This window comes from Asterias rubens, chromosome 11 (genome assembly GCF_902459465.1).
Source record: "Asterias rubens chromosome 11, eAstRub1.3, whole genome shotgun sequence".
Classification (NCBI taxonomy): domain Eukaryota; kingdom Metazoa; phylum Echinodermata; class Asteroidea; order Forcipulatida; family Asteriidae; genus Asterias; species Asterias rubens.
Window position 1 is genome coordinate 11,819,838 of NC_047072.1, and position 22,436 is coordinate 11,842,273.

The 22,436-nt window shown below is 37.0% G+C and overlaps 1 protein-coding gene across 1 annotated transcript; it reads left to right on the forward strand.

Moving 5' to 3' along the window:
* The first annotated feature begins 2,995 nt into the window (after positions 1-2,995).
* Positions 2,996-16,150, forward strand: LOC117296551 (terminal nucleotidyltransferase 5C-like). Its single transcript, XM_033779533.1, has 2 exons — positions 2,996-3,287; positions 12,172-16,150. The coding sequence occupies exon 2, from the start codon at positions 12,220-12,222 to the stop codon at positions 13,561-13,563; it is 1,344 nt and encodes a 447-aa protein (XP_033635424.1). The 5' UTR covers positions 2,996-3,287; positions 12,172-12,219; the 3' UTR covers positions 13,564-16,150.
* Positions 16,151-22,436: the final 6,286 nt, after the last annotated feature.

Consider the following 22,436-nt stretch of genomic DNA (forward strand, 5'->3'; position numbering starts at 1 on the left):
TAGTGTACTATCTGTGGAAATTGTGTTTTTTGTCTTCCAAAAGTTACAAAAACCCTTTAAGAAAGATGCTGCCTCAAATAACGAGAACGGGGATATTGGTGGTAATACGAGGTTGATTATTATCACGTTTTTCCTTTTAAGGAAACCTACTTGAATTTATTGTTGTAGTGTTTGCTAAAAGAGTTATTCTATTTTGGTAATGACGGAACTACTTTTGACAATGCAACAGCAGTGACTCGTCACTTAGACTTCATTTTAGTCTTTCGTCATGTTTTGTGTTCTTATCTCACATTGCATAAAAACATTGACAGATTAATATACCCCCATGATATAAGCATATCTTATTAGATGACAAAATGCAATGAAACAAAATCACTCACAACAACTGTCGAAGTTAAACCCACATACGAAAATAAAGAGCAAAATCCACTAGAAGTTATTCGCTCAAAGGCAGTAGATTGCCCACGCGCTGTGGTCGTGAAAAAAGTTTAAACATTTTTTTTTTACCAAGGATCTAATAATACACACAATATGGAATGGAATAATATTTACATAGCTACTGACTGGACACGAGAGTGTGTGTATAGAAGGGGACGATTATTTACATAATTGAAGGCCTGTGATATCATTATGTTGAGTTGTTACATAAAATCCCATATGGCCGACTCTTTTGGTCCCGATGGACGCGCGTTACGGCTCATGCGAAGCGTTTGCCATATTGAATAGGGTACTATTGAGGTATGACACAAAACACAAAATGTCCCCAGATTTACATTAAACTTTTACACGGTTTAGAGGCACTGGACACGTTTGGTGATTGTCAAAGACCAGTCCTATCCCAATATATGCATATAATAACAAACATGTACAAATTTGGACTCAAATGGTCATCGTAGTTGCAAGAGAATATTAAAAGAAAAACATCATTGTTGCACAACTTTGTGTGCTTTCAGATGCTTATTAAAATGCTTCTAAAAACGGCTATACATGTACATTTTTTCTCAAAAACTATACCTCGGAGAAAGCCGTTTCTCACAATGTTGTATACTATCAACAGCTCTCCATTACCAGTTACCAAGTATAAGTGTTTACACCAATAATTATTTTGAGTAGCATGCCCAGCAGTGCCTTTAAACTTTAAAGCCACACACAGAATGCACGCATGTACGACATCCTAATAATACTATAGAAAAACGATAAAGGGAGCATAGAATTAACATACTTTTTACCCACGGGCTCTTGTCTGGGAAATTGAGCCCTTCAAATCCACGATTATATTACATAGAGAGATTAGCAATTTTTCTTTGGAATCCGCAGTCAATGGGCATGTAAATCTGAATAGAATAAATATGCCTATTGATATATGGGTGGGGTTTTTAATCTTTATCAAATTAGACCATTCTGTCTGCAATATAGCAGTGAAATACTAATTATTGTTTTGTCAGAGATTTGTGCAATCGGTGATAGAATGTTGCTTTCTATTTTTTGTTTTTCCTTCACATTGAGGGCATGAATGACGTGGATAGATCCCAAGGTTTTTACAATTACGGTCCATTTCGATCACATTAAAAAGGAAAGTTTTTGTTTAAAGACACTGGACACTATTGGTAATTGTCAAAGACCAGTCTTCTCACTTGGTGTATCTCAACATATGCATAAAATAACAAACCTGTGAAAATTTGAGCTCAATTGGTCGTCGAAGTTGCGAGATAATAAAGAAAGAAAAAACACCCTTGTCACACGAAGTTGTGTGCTTTCTGATGCTTGATTTCGAGACCTCAAATTAATTGTAAACTTGAGGTCTCGAAATCAAATTCGTGGAAAATTACTTCTTTCTCGAAAACTATACGTCACTTCAGAGGGAGCCGTTTCTCACAATGTTTTATGCTATCAACCTCTCCCCATTACTCGTTACCTAGTAAGTTTTTTATGATAATAATTATTTGGAGTAATTACCAATCGTGTCCACTGCCTTTAAGGGACAGGACACGTTTGGTAACGGTCAAAGACCAGTATTCTTTCCTAGTGTATCCCAACATTTTTTTTACTTAACTGGTCATCAAAGTTGCTAGAGAATAGAGAATAATAAAGGAAAACGCCATTTTGCACGAATTTGTGTGCTTCCAGATGCCTGATAAAAGATGTACGGAATATTGTGTCTGGAATAATATTTCAAAATAATATAATGTAAGATCTTATGTCCAAATAAAAAGACCACGTGTGGTTCTTGGTCCCGGTTGTACTGAATATTATTCAAACTATATTAAAGTTATGGACCTATGTCCAAATGAAAAGATTGACGTGGTTCTTGTATGGGTTCATGGTTGTACGGAATAGTGTCTGTGGGATACTAAACATTGTAAAATTAGGCGCATTAGATGTCCACATAAAAAAAATCAAATGTGTGGTTCGTGGGCCCGGGATAATCCTGGTTGTACGGCATATTGTCTCTCAAATCATATATAGGCTATTATAAAATGGGGTTCCTGGTTAGGCTATACGGAATGTTGTCTCTGGAATAATATTTCAAAGGCCTATGTTCAAATAAAAAGACCGACTTGTGTTTCGTGGAGTTCCTGGTTGTACGAAATATTGTCTCCGAAATATTTCAAAATGATGTATAAAATGTTGTACCTACTGAAAATTAAAGAAGTGTGGTTCGTGTGAATCGTGGCTGCACATTCCAACATAGCTTTCTCATGTCATCGTTAACTTAATTCTTACAATTCAAAACGTAAACACAGCTTGCTAGAACCTTCTCGTTTAAATCAACATTCAGAAAGGACTCCAACTATTTCCATTCATGCATTATTTTTAGACGCACGGTCACGCATGCGCACTTCTGTGTCAACCACCTGCCCACGTTTTCTAATCAAACTTTCCCATTGACAGCAGAGCAGAGAGCGAGAGCGAGAGCGGAGAGAAATTATGCAAATTACTGCCGACGTCAATAAACCCCGCAGCACCTACGTCATAACTAGTTGACGTCACGAACAGGCTGGTATTGACTGGATTGGGTCGAGATACGCAGACTGCATGAATGGGAAATAGCGAAATGAACGAAGGTGGCATTACACAATCCGGCGAGACGTTGTGCATGAAGGAAGTGCACGGTAACCATACGGTACGAGGAATTATTTTGGCGGGCTTATGTGGACTGTTTTGACAGCGTGTGCTAGCTGTGTATAACGTGATTCAAGCTGCTTATGGTGACTACTGTACGATATTTCCCTCCGAAATCTGGAGATTTTACTATACAAAGTAAGGATACTTTCAACATTTTCAAGGTAAGTTTTTAGGTGTTTTTGTGTTTTTGTTTTTAAGTAATAAAAAAAACAGAACTCTGCCAACTTATCTTTTGTTTACTATGCATGTCGGGCCAAAAACAATGGAGTGTATTGGATCTGAATTAATAAATCTGAACTTATTTGTATATTTTAAGAAATATTGAGCAATATGGTACACGCAAAAAGGGTCCTGACTATTTGCAGTGCAATGAGTATATAGGTTTAGTTTCATGTAAACATTCATACGAATGTGCAAACAACATTCAGTTTCTCGTCACGAAGTTATAAAGCTGAATTGAAATTTGAAACGCCATTGCATTCTGAACATGTTCAAGCCTAATTGCAGACCTGTAAATTAGTTTTGATTTCGAAGGCATTAATTTCCTGTTTGTCAATATTGCAAACTCTAGAGGCAGACTTGCTTTATGCGATGTCATGATTGCGCAACTTCGACCAAATGGTTGTTATTATCTCCCCATTTCTATAATATTGGAAAAGGAAACTCGGGAAGGCTTGTTTCTGTATGTAAGATGAAATTGGAGATTGTTTCACGTCTGAAATTATTATATCGTCACACGACTACCAAGAGATGCAAAAGACAAAATTTAGCAAACATGTTTTGTGTATCATACACAATATTGGAGGCTGAAAACGTATTACGCAAGAAACTTACAAAAATAAACTTTTCACTCATAAGGCGCTTGCCGATGAAACTTTCCACATGTTTATTATTATATTTATTGGTTTCTGTTGTGACCTATGTTTTAAGTGTTTATTTGTTGGTGTTGTCGTTGTGTTTGTTGTTTGTTGTTGTTTTCTATATTTCACTGTGGATTTGAATACCAAAGTTGATCCTCTATTTGCAGAAATGGAAACAAAATGTAGGCCTGCTCCCGTGATTACTACAATTATTACTTACTTACCTCAAAGTACATTTTATTCCTACAATATCAAGTGAAATCATTTCGCAAGGTGTCATTTCATTTTAAAAAAAATAAAGTGTTTCAAAACCCTCACCATTGCTCTCGTTTAATACCCAGCAGTCACAGACACACAACGTGTTAACAGGTCGGTGGTACGATAGTCCATACTAAATCCTACCCCACAAATCCACAATTATTCTCTCAAAATACAAAACATCCCACTGATTCCCCTTTACGGCAACATCCACTTGTCACTCTGACGGTGTCAATGAACGGGTTTGTTCAGCAGCTGTTCCCCGCCACGGCAACGTGCGTACACGACGTACGTTAAATTCCCTGACAGTTCGTTATTAATCAACCATGTAAAACTGCCAAATAATTGTCGATTTGATCAGGGACATTGAAGACTCATTGTCAATGCAGAGATCCTTCACGTTGTTAGCTAAGCATTGCGTCCCTAAAAAAAGATTGTACTGATAAAGAGAAAACTGACGTTGAGTTCGAAGCTTTACTCTGGTACCAAAAACAGAGTGCTAAGGGGGAGACTGAACACTGAAATAATTTATATTGATCAATTCATTCAACATTATGCACCCGAAGCAAAACTTATCGTGGGCACATCGTGATGGCAAGTCAAAAATCCAATGCATGTTGATATAGAGGAACGGGCCTACGTGACACGCTGACCGCACTCATCGAATTTAACTTACATCGTCAATACGGCTGTTTCTGGTTCCTCTATTTATGTCCCATGGAGCCTTGTAGCTATCGCGGTAAGGCGAGGCTTATTTCTCTGGGAAGATCATATTAGTTGCTCCTTAATCGGTTTTCAACATACAGCGGGGCATGTTTGAATGTTTATCCCTTCATTGTGGACCATGTAAGCCCGTAAGGTGATTTCGGGAAAACTGTGTTTGTGGTGGGTGAGCACATGGCAAACCCACGCCTTTCCTATAAAGCGATTACATACAGACAGCGATGTGATCTCTCGCGCCGTAGGCAACGCACGCGGCAATGTGACGATGCATTCTTAACGGCCATGTCGCAAGGGGGCAATTTACAGACAAACTAGTCTCAGGCAATCTCCAAGACAACAAAAAAGACATTCACATTTCCAATTTAAACATCATTTTCTTGGGGATATTATTTAAAGAAGCTGATAGGCAAACGTCCCTTGTGCTGCTAAAGTGTTCCGACCTATAGACCGTGCCAAGTCTCGCGAGTATTCGAACACTGGGACACGTTAAAGTGCGTGAGTTTGTTTCCTTCCCGCGTTAAAAGCAATACGTGGGACCAAAGTGGTACAAATATAATTAAAACTTTCAAATACGGATGTATTGCATTGTGAGAGCCGTGGTTGGTTGCTTGCAAATAGCCTGGAGATAATTGCGAAAAGTTGTTCTTTTTAAAGAACGGATACATGATTTTGGCAAGTACCACCCCACCTTACGAAACCTTGGTTTATTGTAAATATTGGCCAGAAGTTTATAGGGAGCTTCACTACATTTGTTTAAATTTTTTTTTGTGAATCATAAATCTTATGAACAATCTGATGTGGCGCATATGCTTTATGATTATTGGCCAGTAGTAGGAGGTGTCACTACATTTTTGTTTTGAACAACATGGAAATAAAACATGGAAATAAAAGTCAAGTTTGTGTGTGAATCATCAGTTTCATTCTAGGAGCAATATGTCTTGGCGCCATATGGCGTTGTTTTCACTGAACGTCTCAAGGAGCAGAGACTTAAACAAGACGTTGTCTAAGAATAGTTTCCCCCTTTTTTTCTAGTGAAAGTGTGCAATTACTGAGGTATCAATGCACACTTCACAAGTCTGGACGGCCTGTCTTAAGATGGCTGTCACGATGATGTGGTTCACTCTTAGCTATGAAACCCGATGAATGAATAAAGATGGGATTAAAGGTGGATTACATCATTTTGCTGACATGACACAAAAACCGTATTGCTACATTACTACAAAACACTGTATTAGTTCATTATTATTCCCATTTTATGTGAAAACATTTCGCCAGATGGTATTTCACTTAAAAGACACGATCGACGTGTGAGTTTTATCTCACAGCTTAAAAGTGTTCTCTATTCTCGGCATTCATGGTAAATAGTGATGTAATTTCTCAAAATGTTCAGTCATGGGACAGGATTCACTTTTTTCGTTTTGGCTTTTATTGTAGCTACGAAAATCATTGGCATTCAATTATCATAGTTTTGTTTATTGCAACAACGGGATATAAACAATGTGTGTAACTATTATAACACAAATAGTTTTTGTTGCAGTTTCGAAATGAAATGTTAATTGACATTGCAAAAAGAGACTACAACACCCACATAATATATTCAACTACAATATCTAGGACGTAAAAATATTTGAGTCAAATTGTGGTATTACGAATGTCGGGGGATGGGAAAACAACCCTCTAATGCAAATTCATATCTTGGTTTGCGCAATGGTTGCCAGGAGTTTTGCTCGGGGAGGGGAGGGGCAGAGAGGCATTGCTTTTAGTAGGGGCGAGCCATGTTTTTTTTTTTTTTTTTTTTTTTTTGCGTGGGTCTACCGTGCTAATTTCTATTCTTAGAAGGGGGAAACCTCAGGGGTATTGTGTTGTTAGGGATCTCATGGACTCTGAGTGGGATGGGCTAAGGAGAATTTGGTTGCTGGTTTGCCTTTTGTAGGGTCGCCATCCAATGTCATCCCGTAAAGCTAAAACATTGCAACAAGACCGGGAATAATGACTGCAAGCAACATTAAATTTCAATGCAATTTTCAACACACTTTTCGTCTTGTTGTGTGGTTTTTGTCTCGATAACCAACAGTATTGTAAGCCACACACTATTATATACATAACAAATTTTAATTATTAGGGTTTGTAACAATTCAAAATCAACAGCAAACAAACAAACAAACAAACAAACAAACAAACAAACAAACAAACAACGTCATCCTGAAACATATTTAGTTTAGCCAAGGTCCCAATGAGATTTCATCTTTAAAAACCTTGCGACCTCCTTAAAACACATGCAACAAAGTCTGTTTTTCCTGAATGAAAACAACTGACGTCATTGTAAGCCGTGATGCTGCACGCAGCATTAAGAGTGTCTCATTATGCGTGGGCGATCGGGGGAAACCCGTGTCTTGTCGCCGTTTCGCAATAAACATTTCCGACTGCGCTTCCGTCCGTATCGTATACACCCCAATGTCGCGGTGCTATTGTATGTAGCGTCTGTGATGCTGCTCTCCGCCTAGTCTTGGTTCAAGGATCTCCTATTTCTACTACAAGAGGGCGCGCTCTCACCACAGACCGCCATCATCCCGCCGATAATAAACCACCGATGGCTTGTCTCTTCCCCGTACTACGAAATTGCCACTGTCATAGTGCTTTTCATTTTTGAATTTGTGTCTTTCTAAATCGATTCAAACATCCGACATTTTTTTTAGGATGGCAATTCTGATGTGCAGAACAAAACGTGTAAATTATCGCAGGCGAAGTCATTTAGAAATTGCGGGGGATGTCGAGCAGGTTTAATTGCGGGGGCACGGGAAAGCAAGCCGGAGTCAAGATTAGAAGTAGAGGTCGATGGATCAGGAGGGAAGATTATTAGGAGACTGACAATATGTTACAGTCTACTTCTCAGACTCGTCAAGTGGAGAAAATGTCTAAACCATGACATTTTTTTAAAGCGGGACTGTTGGTTTTTCAACATTTTTTGTTAAGCAGCTATAGTATGCCTTTGGAACCCCAAATAATGCGAGGGAAATACTTCGGTAAAAGGGGATGTACACGTTTGGCAATCACTCCTAAGACAATTTAATGGGAACAGAAATTACTTGGTTTAGAAGAAGAGCAGATATGAAGTATTTTGAGAATCATTTCACTTGGAAGTAATGTGATGGTTTTAAAAAACAATAATTTTATCCCTCCTCCCCCAAAAAAGAAAATACTATAGGCATAATTATAGGCTAGAATTATGAAAACCAAACGGTTAAAAAAAAAACAAAGATACCCTTTCTCTGTAAACTCTTTTAATTGGCGCATTTGAAAAATCTAAATTACTGACATTTATATTTGCCTATCTCTGGTATTGGCTAAATAGTCCAACATTTTTAATCGGTGTGCAGATTTATTTATTTATTTATTTATTTATTTATTTGTTTATTTATTTATTTATTTATTTATTTATTTATTTATTTATTTATTTATTTATTTATTTATTTATTTATTTATTTATTTATTCATTTATTTATTTATTTATTTATTTATTTATTTATTTATTTATTTATTTATTTATTTATTTATTTATTTATTTATTTATTTATTTATTTATTTATTTATTTATTTATTTATTTATTTATTTATTTATTTATTTATTTATTTATTTATTTATTTAAAAAAAAGGATCGACCATGAAGAAAAAATATATATTAAGATTGCTTTAAATGAGCCGCATGGGCAAATACGCAAACCTTCACATATTACTGATCCAACACTTTTCCAGTATATTGTAATTTAATTTGAACCATGCATGGCATTGCACCAAACACACATCCTGCCCTCACACCCATCCACCCACCTCTATAATTGCCACGTGCTCTTATGTCATTTCAAATTCATTTCCAAATATTGGCGGTTGGGGGAAATTTTGCCGCGTACACACCGTAGCAGTTTCGCGGGGGCGCACGGGTTGTCCATTGTCAATTAGCACTCAGTCATTGCCTTTAATAATTAATTGTCAACTTTTCCCAAAGCGTAATGTGTCAATTTAATTAATTAGAGTCATTCTTTTGTAAATTTTGTCTGTGTAATATCCGGCAATCACCTTTGACGGGATGCTTTTTGTTTTCCAGGAATCTGCGAGGAGGGTCAAAATATAAATGGATGCATTAATTGGTTTTGAAGGTGGACATGAACTCAAAGTTTCATAAGCTTCTAGCAGGTTACGATGAAGATAGGGTGGCGTACACAATGTTTTCGTTGGGGCAAATTATCTCCATTCGAGAAACACAAAGGGTGGTACATTATCGGTTCTTTAATTTAAAAACATCAACATGACATGCCAATTTTTTCCACAGGATTTTGAATTATGCTTTAATCCTTGAATTCTTCGGTTTTTAAACTATCTGAAGTTGTTCGACTCCCTCGCATTGTTTAAACAAAGTATCGACTGATAACAAAAAGAAGAGGTACAGATAGGCCTATACCAAAAGTAAAAGAGTAATTTCTGAAATAATATCAAATCTCCTGATGACAAAAGTCAATTGGCGAGTTCACCTTATGCTCGCTCACTCGATCAATGCGGTTGTTGTTTTTCCCCCAAAATAAAAATAGCTATACCGTTTTCTAAATCCCCTATCAATTCATTCTTCATTATCGCGTCCAGTGTTGAAAGCGTAACCCACTCTGTTTACGTGAAACTCTACCATTACCTCATAATGGGGAAATGTTATTCTTTTGTCAAAAAAGAAAGAAAGAAAGGCGTCAACACCGGAAAGTTAATTTAGAATTTTGTGTTATTTCCCCTGGATGTCTCCCTGCAATTCCCCGATCCATTACACAACAAAGCCCTCTGAAACATTGGTAATAAAGTCTCATTTTTTTCACAAATCCATCCCGCCCACATTGATTCCGGAAAACATAAGCAGACAGGAGGATCTCGCATCTGTTTCACATGACATTTCGAAAGGTGTTGTTTATTAATTTGAAAATGACGATAGTTCCCTATTACATGATAATAATGACTTTTCTATTACTTATTATTAACAATTCTTCCTAAAGAAGTCATTCATTCACAAAATGTTTCCTTAGATGTATCCTGCCATCGGGTCTGTGGTGCGGTAATGTGTCTTCGACATTAGTCATGTTTTTTTCATCCTTGTTTTGTGGTTAAAATCTAATAAGTATGATTTTTTTTTCCACCACATTTGTCCACCCTGAGTGCGCCTGTCAGGTATATTTCTCAATGACTGTGTACATATTTACAGACTTCAACGTATAAGCTATAGTTGATGTACAACAAGGTTGTGTCTGATAGCCGTGTACATCAGCCAGCGCTGTCAAATTGGACCAGTCCATTTGCTTGCCGTTGCGGGCGCTGTTGCTGCCACCTTTAATTTTCAACAATGTCAAAATTTTCGGCGAAGACCATGTATTATGAATAGCCACTTGGTTGTGTGTGTCGGGGTGGGTAGGTTTAGCGAAGTTCATTGAAAACAATGGTTGCTATTTTCAAACTAAAAAAGTCAGGTCTAATTCAAATCAGTTTTATACGCAACATACAAATTCCTTATGTGTGTTTTAATTATCCTACAGAAATCAACAAAAACTACAACAAAAGAAACAAACAAACAAACAAACAAACAAACAAACAAACAAACACACAAACAAACACCCCAACACCAAAACAATCAAACAACAACAAGCATTACCTCTCAGCCTAATTACAAATGAGATCAGTCTATCTGTTCATCACAATAAAAAGTACTGCCTATTTTTGGACACCATACGTACGTTCGTGGAAATCATAATTCGCATTCGTACACATGGGATGTGTTATGAAGTAAGTGGCTGACAGGAAATGGGAAAATTAGCTGTCAATGCTATAAACGAAAATTTCATTAGCTATGATTTGACATGAAACAATAAGTATGGCAGTTAAACTTGAAGTGAAGACTAATTTGAATGAACATTGTCTTGCAAAAAACACGTGAAACTTCATAATTTGTTGTTGTTGTTGTTGTTGTTGTCGTTGTCATTGTCATTGTCATTGTTGTTGTCGTTGTTGTTGTTGTTGTTGTTCGGATCGGTACAGCCATTTGAATATAATAAAATTAATCAGTTATCTTTTTCAGTTTCAACAATTATTCCCTAAATATTACCCAAATAATAGTCTTTAAAATTGCGTCTTATGTACAGTAAAAATAATCCAACAAATAAATGCAGAGTTAAAATTATCCCATTTGGTCTGTTGTCAGTTGTAACTACCGTCCCGGACCTCTGCCCTTCATTTTCCCATGTATCCCCCACCCCCATTTAAATATTAGAATCATGCCGGATGAGACGCCTGTCCTCCCCCGCAAATTTCGACCCCAGCTTAATTCAATTTGCCCCGCCCCCTAACCCATGGCCGCCGCTGGCCCACTCGGTATGAATTTTTACGCCCACGCAATTACATATTCCATGTTGTCGAACTATGACAACAGGATTTTTAATTTCGGTAAAGTTTGGTTTATTTCACATGATTGTGGAAATATATCTTGTCCTCTTATCCAAACAAATAATATCAGTGTTGGTTTGAGTGTTTTGTTTTCCGCCGTTATGCCGTGAATTCCGGCCATTAAACAGTCTTGTCATGGAAAATTACCCCATCACTATTTTGTTGCACAACGTTATGACACCAACTACAAGGAAACTAAAAAAATAACTGAATATTCATGAGATACAAGGAGAAAACTCGCACGCCATTGGCTATCGTCAGGGGCAACTCAATTACCTAACCAATCAGATTACGAAACTGACAAACAATTATTGGTTAAGGCAAAATGCGTCTGGTTTTATAAATCCGCGCATCAGTAAGTTCTCTCATTCCTTGATAAAAACCTGAAACAGCTTACATTTATAAAATTTATAACCGTGAATTTGAAGGACCGTCAAATCCAATTTGATTTCATACTTAGACAGCAATTTTCCCGAATGGTACGAACTGTTTTCATTTAATAATTGAGAAAACAGCTGTTTCGCGTAGTGATTTTAAAGCTCACATATATGTGAAGCGGCGCCAGCTGATCGAGTTGCTGACATCTGCAATACTTAGCTTGGGGACAAGTGCAGGCACGACTTTGGTTGACATTTTATATTAGTCAATAGTTGCAACAGTCTGTTCACTGTGGAAACACTAGTCTGTATTTTGTTTAACTCTCTGGTTGGTTCTCCTCTCGTTGCATTCTTACAGTTTAACATTCAATTCTGAAGAGGACTGGAGACTATTTGTGGGACAAGCATGGCCACTACCGAATCGACCACTACGAGATTTCAGGTGCTAAGTTATGACCAAGTTAACCGACTGGACCATGTACTGCGACGGGAGACCATGACGGTCCACGGCCGGGGAAACTTTCCAACGTTGGACATGAGCCTGCTTGATTTGATCGATGTGGTACGGGGCAAACTCGAAGAAGCAGGGGTACATGTCCGCGGTGTCCGGATGAACGGTGGGGCAGCCAGCCACATTCTCGGGGCCTCTGAACACCAGTCCTACAACGACGTCGACTTGATCTTCGGAGTGGACATGTCACGGACTGAAAACACCCACATTATCAAGGAAGCCGTGTTCACCTCGCTGTTGAATTTCCTTCCAGAGGGGGTGAGTACAGACAAAATGAGCTCATGCACCATGCAGGAGGCCTATGTGCAAAAAATGGTCAAAATCTACAACGATAATGACCGTTGGAGCCTTATTTCGTTGTCTAATAACACTGGCAAGAATATTGAACTCAAATTTGTAGACAGGATGAGGCGTCAGTTTGAATTCAGTGTAGATTCTTTCCAGATCATCCTCGATTCACTCCTCTTCTTCTACAAACTTTCTGAAATCCCGATGAACTCTAACTTCTACCCGACAGTCATCGGAGAAAGTGTCTTTGGGAACTTCAACGAGGCCCTCTACCACCTCAACAATAAGTTGATCGCCACGCGGAACCCTGAAGAAATCCGAGGAGGCGGTCTGCTCAAATACTGCAATCTCCTTGTCCGGAAATACCTCCCAGCGAGCCACGAGGAAATAAAAATCCTGGAAAGATACATGTGTTCACGTTTTTTCATCGACTTCAGCGAGTTGCCGCAACAACAGCAAAAGCTTGAGAGCTATTTGAATGATCACTTTGTCGGGGACGACATTTGTAGGTACGAGTACTTGATGATTCTTCACAGAGTTGTGGATTCCAGTACGGTGTGTCTGATGGGACATGAGCGACGTCAGACCCTGACACTGATCGCGGACTTTGCTCAGGAGGTTCAGCGATCACTGGCATTCCACCACCAGCAACAAAGGCATCCGCTGATGTTCAGCAATGGCGTGCATCAACGACAACTCAACCAGTACCAGAACAGCAACAACCACCACCACCACCACCAACATCATCATCGGCAGCTGGCAGCGTTGCCACCACCCACAAACAACCACCATCATCACCATCAACAGCAACGTCCATTCATTCCTTACAACTACAAGCAGCAGAGTCAGGGTGGTTACTTCCCCACAAGCCCCTTCCACGGTCAGAAAGCAGCTCCCCATAACAGTCGGTACTCGAACTTCAATGCAAATTGGATGCGTTATGGTTACTAAGGGCTGGCAGCCAGACCTAGTCTGCTAAGTTGTACCAACCCGCACCCTGCAGCAATTGAAGGGCCTCGGACAGATCTGTCGTTATTGGAAAACCAACTTGCCAAAAACTTTGAGAGTGATTTGATTTAAACAGTAAAAAAAAGGGACTTCCATAAGTACCTTTAACAAACAGTACCTTTGAACCATCAATAATGTACATAAAACCACATTAAAGAAGATTGTTGGTCTCAAAAACAATCCAGTGGTTGAGTTTTATGTTAATGCATTCCAAATTATTGACTTATTTTTGTGAGTCATGTAAATTAAAACAACAAAAATAACTTGTAAATTTTGTTAACTTGGTAAAAACATCAGCCATCCCAAATTGGTCAACAACAACAAAACGTGTAAATAACTTCAAATGGGACCATTATTTTGTAAAACAGTATTCGTTGATTATGGTTTCATTTGTTTTTCAACCACAGTTGCCCTGTAAACCGCAAAAATCCAACATCAATTTGACTTGAGGACCACAAAAAAATCTGTTAAAAATAATGAACTTTTTCTTTCTGTCATTTGCCAGGCTTCCATAGCCTTATTGCATTGTGGCTCTCCATGATTGCATTGAGCCAGCTACAAAATCAAGCAAAGAAATGTTGGATTATGACACAAGTGGTAGCAAGGGAATTCTGGAATGTAAAATGTAAAATTGTATTTGATATGTTAAGGAGCTGTGCTGGACATGTACTTTGTGTAAGCAAGGAAGGTAAAAACAGAAGGTGCTCAACGTGTGTGATGTATGAAAGGTCAAAGGTCAAAAGAAAGTTTTTATTTTATTTGAAGCAGAGAGAAGTGAAGACTGTGCTCAATTAAGGTTTTTTTTTCGTGAGCTCACACCTTTCTTTCTAGCCTTACTGACAAAAACAACAACAAAATCATTGTATTATAAAAGTTTTGTTGATTTACTTTTAGTTTTTGAAAGTAATCTCATTCAAGCAAGATGTATTGCATTTCAGAGTCTTATTTTTACTATAAAAAGAAAACTTCAAGTTTTAGTTTTTATGTGTTATTTTATTTTTTTGATTTATGATTGGCCACAGGACCAGCAGCTGAACATTACAAAACGGAGAAGAAAAACATTGAGTTGGTTTTTATATATATAGAGTTGGTTTTTGTTGGGTGTTTTCATAAAATGTACAGGAAAATATGGCGTCACTCGTACTACTTGTACTCAGTAGAATTTTAACCTAAATTTTGCCCTACCACTAACCAGGGGATAGGGATTGAAAACTGTAGGCCTTATAAAACTATGAGAAGCAATTTTATGGAACTGAGTACAGCAGAAAACATTAGTTTAAACCAAATTCCTGCTAAGATGACATAGGCAAATTATGTTTGCTTGTGTAGGGGCTATTATGTTCACTTTTAAAAAGCAGTTTAATTTGAATTACTCAACCCTCCTGAAAAAAATGAAAAAATATATAGCTTTTCAGTTTTGTAAAACACTTCAAAGTAGAAGAATTATGGAGTAACCGTACAACATTTAAAAAAAAATTCAAAAAATTACAGAACTTTTAAAATTCCTGATCACAGTGACAACAATTCAACAGTTATTTTGCCTGAGGCTAGTTACTATGTATACAAGTTTAATTTAATCCAATACCCAAAGTCTATTATCTTCACCTGATTGTTGCTGGGTGGTTATTTTTACATTCTATATTCCTTGTTCCTTTTTGGGAAAAAAAATAAATTCAAATAAATACAATAAATCAACCAACCAAAACTTTGCGGATATACAAGAAATTTATTTTGTTGATTTGTTTGTCACATTTTAATTACTGCTTGTCTATTCTGTTCAAGTGACATGAAGCAATAGATAATGGTTTAGAATGATGGATCTCATCTCTTACAACCACATCAAAAGCTGTGAAAGGAGCCATAGTTCTTTATTGTCTGCAGAAAACAGGTTTTTTGTTCTTCTTTTTTATTATATACTATTGTCCTTTTAAAAGTACTGGTGTCTGTCGCAAGTGGTGCCCAAGGCACTCATGAGTTTAAAGAATCATTTTTTTCTTATTTTTTTCTCAGGAACATTTGAAAGAGTTTCCATGGTATGACTAGAGTCTTGTCAACAAGCAATTAATGACGCTTTAAGTCTAGTTCATAAATGCTAAGCGAAGATTTATGTCACACATTCGCAGCGAATAATTCACAACAGTTAAGCTGTGCTCAACTCCTGCGAAACATTCATATAGCAAAAATAGGGATGTGACCTAAAAATTCGCTTCACATTCGCAGGAAGTTTGAACCGGGCTTATTAATCCTGTTATTGAAGTCAATGGAAAGACTTGACTATAAACTGAAAGCTCAATTAACTTTTTCAGATAAGACATCAAGGCCTACTGTATTTGATGAGTAATAAGAAGTTTGTATCTGTCCCTTTACATGCAGAGTAAGGAATAGACATACATACGGGGGTACTGGTTACAACAAACTAACTGTTGAGATAAGGCAGATTTGATTGAGATTTTGAGAGTTTAAAGGCAGTGGACACTGTGGTAATGACTCAAAATAATGTTTAGCATAAAACCTTACTTGGTAACAAGCAATGGGGGAGAGGTTGATGGTATAAAACATTGTGAGAAACGGCACCCTTTGAAGTGCCATAGTTTTCGAGAAAGAAGTAATTTTCCACGAATTTGATTTCGAGACCTCAGATTTACAACTTGAGATCTTGAAATCAGTCATATCAACGCACATAGCTTAGTGTGACAAAGGTGTTTTTTCCCCATTATTATCTCGCAAGTTCGATGACCGATTCAGCTCAAATTTTCACAGGTTTGTTATTTTATGCATATGTTGAGATACACCAACTGTGAAGGCTAGTCTTTGACAATTACCAAAAGTGTCCAGTGCCTTTAAACTGTCGCTGTGCAAAGTGAAGAATACAGTACAGATATTTACCTGTGTTTATTAGGTACTTTTTTCAGAGAACATTTCTCAATACAATCCAATCGAATTTCTTCATCAAATACTTGACAGGTTGCACATACCTGCTGCATTACCCTAATTCATACATATGGCAAATGGCTAATGCGATTCAAATTTTAACGTTACCAAATTTGTAACCGTGTTCAACTCAGCTGCGAAACATTCTTTGCGAAAACGGCCAATGCTATGGGAATTAGTGGTGCACTCCAGTGAACGCCACCCACCATGCTGTTCTGTTGTACCACCCTTGGTAGAGACTCATTATGCTCATTGTGATACGGTTGATAAAAACTCAATGAATGACAGTGTGAAAACTCTATTCTTGATTTGTTGAACTATTTAGCAGAAGTGTTGGGATTTTTATCGCTGGCACGATACGTTACCTGACAATGGGTAACATTCCATCCAGTATTGTGTTGTAATGCACTTTTGAATTTTTTTTTTATGGTGTTATGCGCACAAATATTGTACATGACCTCAAACACTTTTTTTAACAAGCAGCAGTATTTGTAGGATAGAAAACCGTATTGTGTTCTGACAAGTTAATCTGTTTTCTGTTGGGCAATATTTTTCAACCCTCATCAGAGCTAGTGCTAGGCATGTCTTGATCTTGGTGAGAAAAAATGTTACCCCGTTACCAATGAAATATGAAATTTTGAGAACATTAACTCGTTACTTTACCATACCAATGAAATGTGAAAGTTTGAAAAAATAACAAATGTGCCCTCTGTGTCAAGATTTTTTGTTCTTGTGAGGGCAAGAGTTAGGCGGTTTTTCTTTAGGGGGCACCACTGTGATATTTGTACAACTTTTACTGGAACATTTAAGGGGCACCTAGGCAATGACCAGGGTCGCTGTCATGAAGTGTCAAGCTTGAAGGTTAGGGCCTAACAATCATTAATGAGTAAAAACTCAGTGCGCTTTAAAAACAAAATATGACAAAAAGCTCTCTAATTTGTTGTAAGATTCCATCAAGTTCTACCATTGTCAATGCATTATAAAATCAGGGTGTAATAATTGTTGTCAATTTTCATAGGCAGAGTTAAAAGAGAAAAAGGTGTCAATCTGGAAATGTTAAAAATTAACAAAACTGTAAATTTGAGATGTGTTCCAGTAAAATTCTGACAAGTTTTTTTAAATTGCTAGAATCTTAAAAAAAAACATTCAGGTTCAGGTAACCTCATTCTGTGATAATTATCTTCTAAAAACAGCTTTTTGCGATGAAAAATACATGGACTTTGATGAATTTTGTCAGTTGATTTTGCTGGAATCAGTCTTGTTTGTAAAAATTCTATGCATACATACAATATATTACTGTACATTAAAATGTAAACAAGTATAAACCATTGCTCAAAGATTTGTTTAATAAATAAACCAAAAATATTGTTTCCCTTTGTCTTAAAATAGTGATGGCTTTGGTCTTCTTTGACTTTTTACTTTGTTTATATCTTCAAGACCAAACTTTAAACATGTTAATGAAAAAGTACCTGCATTATAAAGGTTTCAGCTTTATTCTTGGGTTTGGAGGGTGTGTGGTGGTACAACATTTACTGGAGTCAGTGACCCATGACACAATGCAGTGCATGTGAGGGGGCATGTGATAATCTCTTTTATTCACCTAGCAATAAGTTTCAAAAGCTTGTTTTTAAGCTGTCTTTTAAAGGCTCTGCTGCAGGCACTCTTATTATGCAAATTTAAATAAGCTCAGAGCTTGGCATGATATTCATTATAAACTTTCCTTAAACTTACAAACTACAGAATATGTTATAGTGATAGTACAGACCTGTATGCTTTGTTTTGAACGGGCAAGGGCACCAAGGCATTTATTTCCTTATTGGTAAAGGTAATCCTAAAAGAAAATTGTAAGTTGCTACCTAGCATTTCAAGGTCACCACGGTGGCCTAATGTACATGTACTAGTACTAGTAGCACAACATCAGTGTACAGTATGGGTGCATTTTACTCTATGATTGTACAGATACAGTACATGTAGCCATAGAGTTCTCTGTCCTTACTCTATGATGTAGCTAAATGTTGGAGTTGTTCTTTGGTTTAAAATTCAGATAAGGTTCGGATAATTTGTCCTTGTAGGGGAGTTAAAGCCATGTGTTTTGCTTTGGTCTTATTTTTGTGATAAAATCTATTTGAGGGAGCCATAGTAGGCTGTTGTGAAGTGGAAACGTTGAACTGAAAATGCAATTCCTACATGTAAATTGTAAAAAGATTCTAAAAAAAAAAGTGCCAAATTCTGGAGTGCTGGAGAAAATATTATAAATGAACATTGTCGCTGTATGATGGATTCATCTATACTGCAAACATTTACAACCAAGTTATGTCACGATTCAAAACTACTGGATTGTTTCAACTCTGAACTAGTGTTCTATGTACATGTACAGTGTACGTGGTTTAATTGGTAAACTATTTTTGTACACAGGCCATCATGTATTTTGTAGAGGTTAAATTTGAGCTACAATCTTATTTGATATTTTTTTGCTTGGCCGTCACCTGCTGTGTTTTCAATTAAAGTCGTTGCCTCAGTGCTCAGCCAGCAGTCCGTAACTTGCAAGATGCAGCACCAATCCCCAAGCAAGCTTGGCCTCCATAGCCTTGCGCTATGGCTTGGCAAGGTTCGTTGTTTAACAAGAAATCACTTGCATGACTGGTACATGGCGACATTAACAAGGCGCTTATTGCTCAGTTTGCAAGACTTATAGAACAGATTGAGTGACCTTTTCATTGTTCACACTTTCATGCCTCAAAACAATGTTCGTCTTAAACAGCATCTATGTTCATAGACGAAGCATTGATTGAATGTTAAAATCATAGAGAAAATATATCATACTAGTCATCACCAATGAATTGGTGAGAAATTCAGCTTAAAAAACAAACTTCTCTTTTTCTTTCAAGTTTTCAGAAACACTAATACTAACAGCATCTCATGTGAACATACTATGTACTCGCCATTGCCAGTCTATAAATAAGGAAGTATTGTTTTGTCTAAAGTGCAGCATTTTACCCAAACAGGGAGTTGTCCTTTAAGGTTTTATCCCAGGCATGGCACTGTGCACACACAGCAGGTGACACATCCTAGCACCATTATTCAAATGTAAATACAGATACGGTGTTGTTTGTGTTAACAAAAGATTAAAGGGACAGTAATTCTCTGGAAAAATTCCATGTGTAAATGAAAAAACCCATGGTTGTATAAATAACTTGAGTTTGATACTTTATGAACCTTCCCCACTTTGACAGTAAAACGAGTTTGCATGAAAACTCTGTGATTCAATGTAGGCTACATGTACAGTCAAATTGAAAAAGACATGTGATTCCAACAAGTGTATTTCTTCTTGATTTAGTTGAGTGGGTTTCTAATTAACAGTGGTATTACTGGGAAATGTACATGTACATGTGCTTCATGTACAATCATTATGCAGGCTCTATGGTAATTATCGAGTCATGTTTAAAGCTAGGCAGTAAGACAGAAATTAGTCTCGACTTGTAGAGAAATTTACTCGTTGTTACTGCAGTCGAGTGTAATAAAACTAAAAATTGAGCCCTGATTGGAAACGGTTCCAAATTGCTTTTATATGACTAACAAAGAGACATATTGGGCTGACGTTTTGACCCTTAATAGCATGCAGAGTCATTCTCACTAAAAGGCTAAACGACAAAGTAATACCTTTAATAGTTCCTATACAGTGTTGTTTTCTTAAAAGTGTGGTCTAAACAACCTTGGTGATGTTTTACACCTGGTACCATTGATTCATTGGATCATCTGTGAAAGAAAAAAACAGTTTGCGGTAGTTGTTTCTATTGTTGATTCCAATTGGCAGTGGGGTTTCAACAATTGTAGAATGTTGTAATAATTGATTGGTTTTCAATCGATGATATTACACTTGCCAATCTAGGCCATGCTTGTCGTAGGATTGGATTTCAAGCAATTGTTTTGTTGGTTTGAGCTGAATGGGTGTGCACAAAATGGAACAACTTAGTGTTGTTACAAAATTGTGCGCATAACTTGGACCTACATGGTATACAGATGGTAATGGTGGAAAACTTCCCTTGAAAAATGTTTTTCTTGAAACGCAAAGTGAATTCAAACCGAGGCTGAAATGGGAACAATAGTCTGGTTACTCAGTATAACAAGAAGCTTCAACATCAATTTTGTTGGTCTTGTATCCGGGGATTCAGACTAGGAGTGGGAAAACTTCATAAAGCTGCTTATAAAGAAATATATCGCCTCAAAAATATCTGCTTAGTGCAATTAAGCAGGAAACCAGTCACAAATTGGACATTGTTTTGAAATGGCATTTTTGACGGGTAACCTATTTCTGCTAACCAAAAATGTACAGATAGATCTGATGAAGAAAATGCTGACAGGGCTTTCAAAGATGGCAAAGGCACCCATGTTCAAATTGCTGTCTTGCAAAACAGTCAGATTCTAAATGATGACCAAAATGTCAACATGCACAGCTTCCTTAGATTATTCCGAGCCCTACTTCTGCCCCTTTCCTTTTTCTGTGGGGTCAGGGCCTTGACAGATATTAGAGAAAAAACCTCCTGGACAACAATCCCCTTGTTGATCATTCTTCCAACTGTAAGTTCTGTGCTGGAAAGTGAATAATGGTATACCCAAGGTCATCGTGGGCCATGCTCTAAACCTGACCTCTATCATTCAGGAGATTTCATTTCCTGGGAATTCCAGAGGGATCTGCAACATACTTCATTCTAAAAACAGAAACAGATTGAGAGGGAAAGGAACAAAAAATATGCACTGTGTGTGCTCAGATCTTTTTCCAAACATACTTCATTCCAAAAACAAAAACATTTTTGTAAGGAAAAGAAAACAATATGTAGGCCTGTTGTGTTCAAAGGTCTTTCCCCCAAGTATACACAGTGTACTTCATTCCAAAACTTTGGTTGTTTTGCCATGTACATTACATGTAAAGGGCTGGCTTTACAGGGACACTTAAATAGTCTGGTTTCTTGCTCATGTTTGTACTCTTTACAACAAGAATGATTCTAATACTTTCAGTTTACAAATAATTTAGCAATTTCTGCTAACATAATCATTTCTGTGTATTTACATAAAATTTGAGTACATATAGTTTGGGTTGATTTTTAGATAGTTTTGTTTTTGCTCAATTACCCACCAATTTCTTTGATTTTATGCCAGTAAGTCTCCGATGCAGCATTGACCTTGGCCCAATTTCATATAGCTGCTAAGCATACAAAAAATTGCTTAGCATGAAATTTCTTCCTTGATAAAAACAGGATTACCAACCAAATTTCCATGTGATTTTCAGGATAAGCAAACAACAGCTGAATACCAGTAACAAGCAAAATGCAACAAAGTGAAATTTGGTTGGTAGACCTGTTTTTGACAAGGAAGAAATTTCATACTAAGCAAATTTGTTGTGCTTAGCAGCTCTATGAAATTGGGCCCAAATCACAAATACTCTGTACGAGCGCGTTGCTCAATGGGTATTTGTGAAAAGGTCTATGCACTTCACCCCTGCATGTACAATGTACTTGTGTTAATTATAGATAGCTTTAATATAGAGATGGAATCTCCAAATGTAATGCTGTAAACAGATGCAAAGACTGATGATCTTTGACCTGTACTTCAGTTTCTTGTCGGTATTTAAGTATCAGGTACATTACAATAACATGGATTTTGGACTTACAAAAAGTTGCCTTTTATTTTGCAACTCTTGTCAGTTTAGTAGAAGCCAAGTGATGCAAAACCTTGAAGGTTGATTCAACTAGTAATAATGATGAAGTATTTGAGAGAGCTTAACCATAAGAAGTAATTTTCAATAAGTCTTTAGAGAGTTGGTATAAAATAGAAAATGATGTATAAACAAATGTGGTAAAGTATTTATTGTATAAATGCATATCATG

What these genes read in the sequence shown, in the direction of transcription:
- LOC117296551 (XM_033779533.1), top strand. Translation starts at nt 12,220, where the DNA reads ATGGCCACTACCGAATCGACCACTACGAGATTTCAGGTGCTAAGTTAT.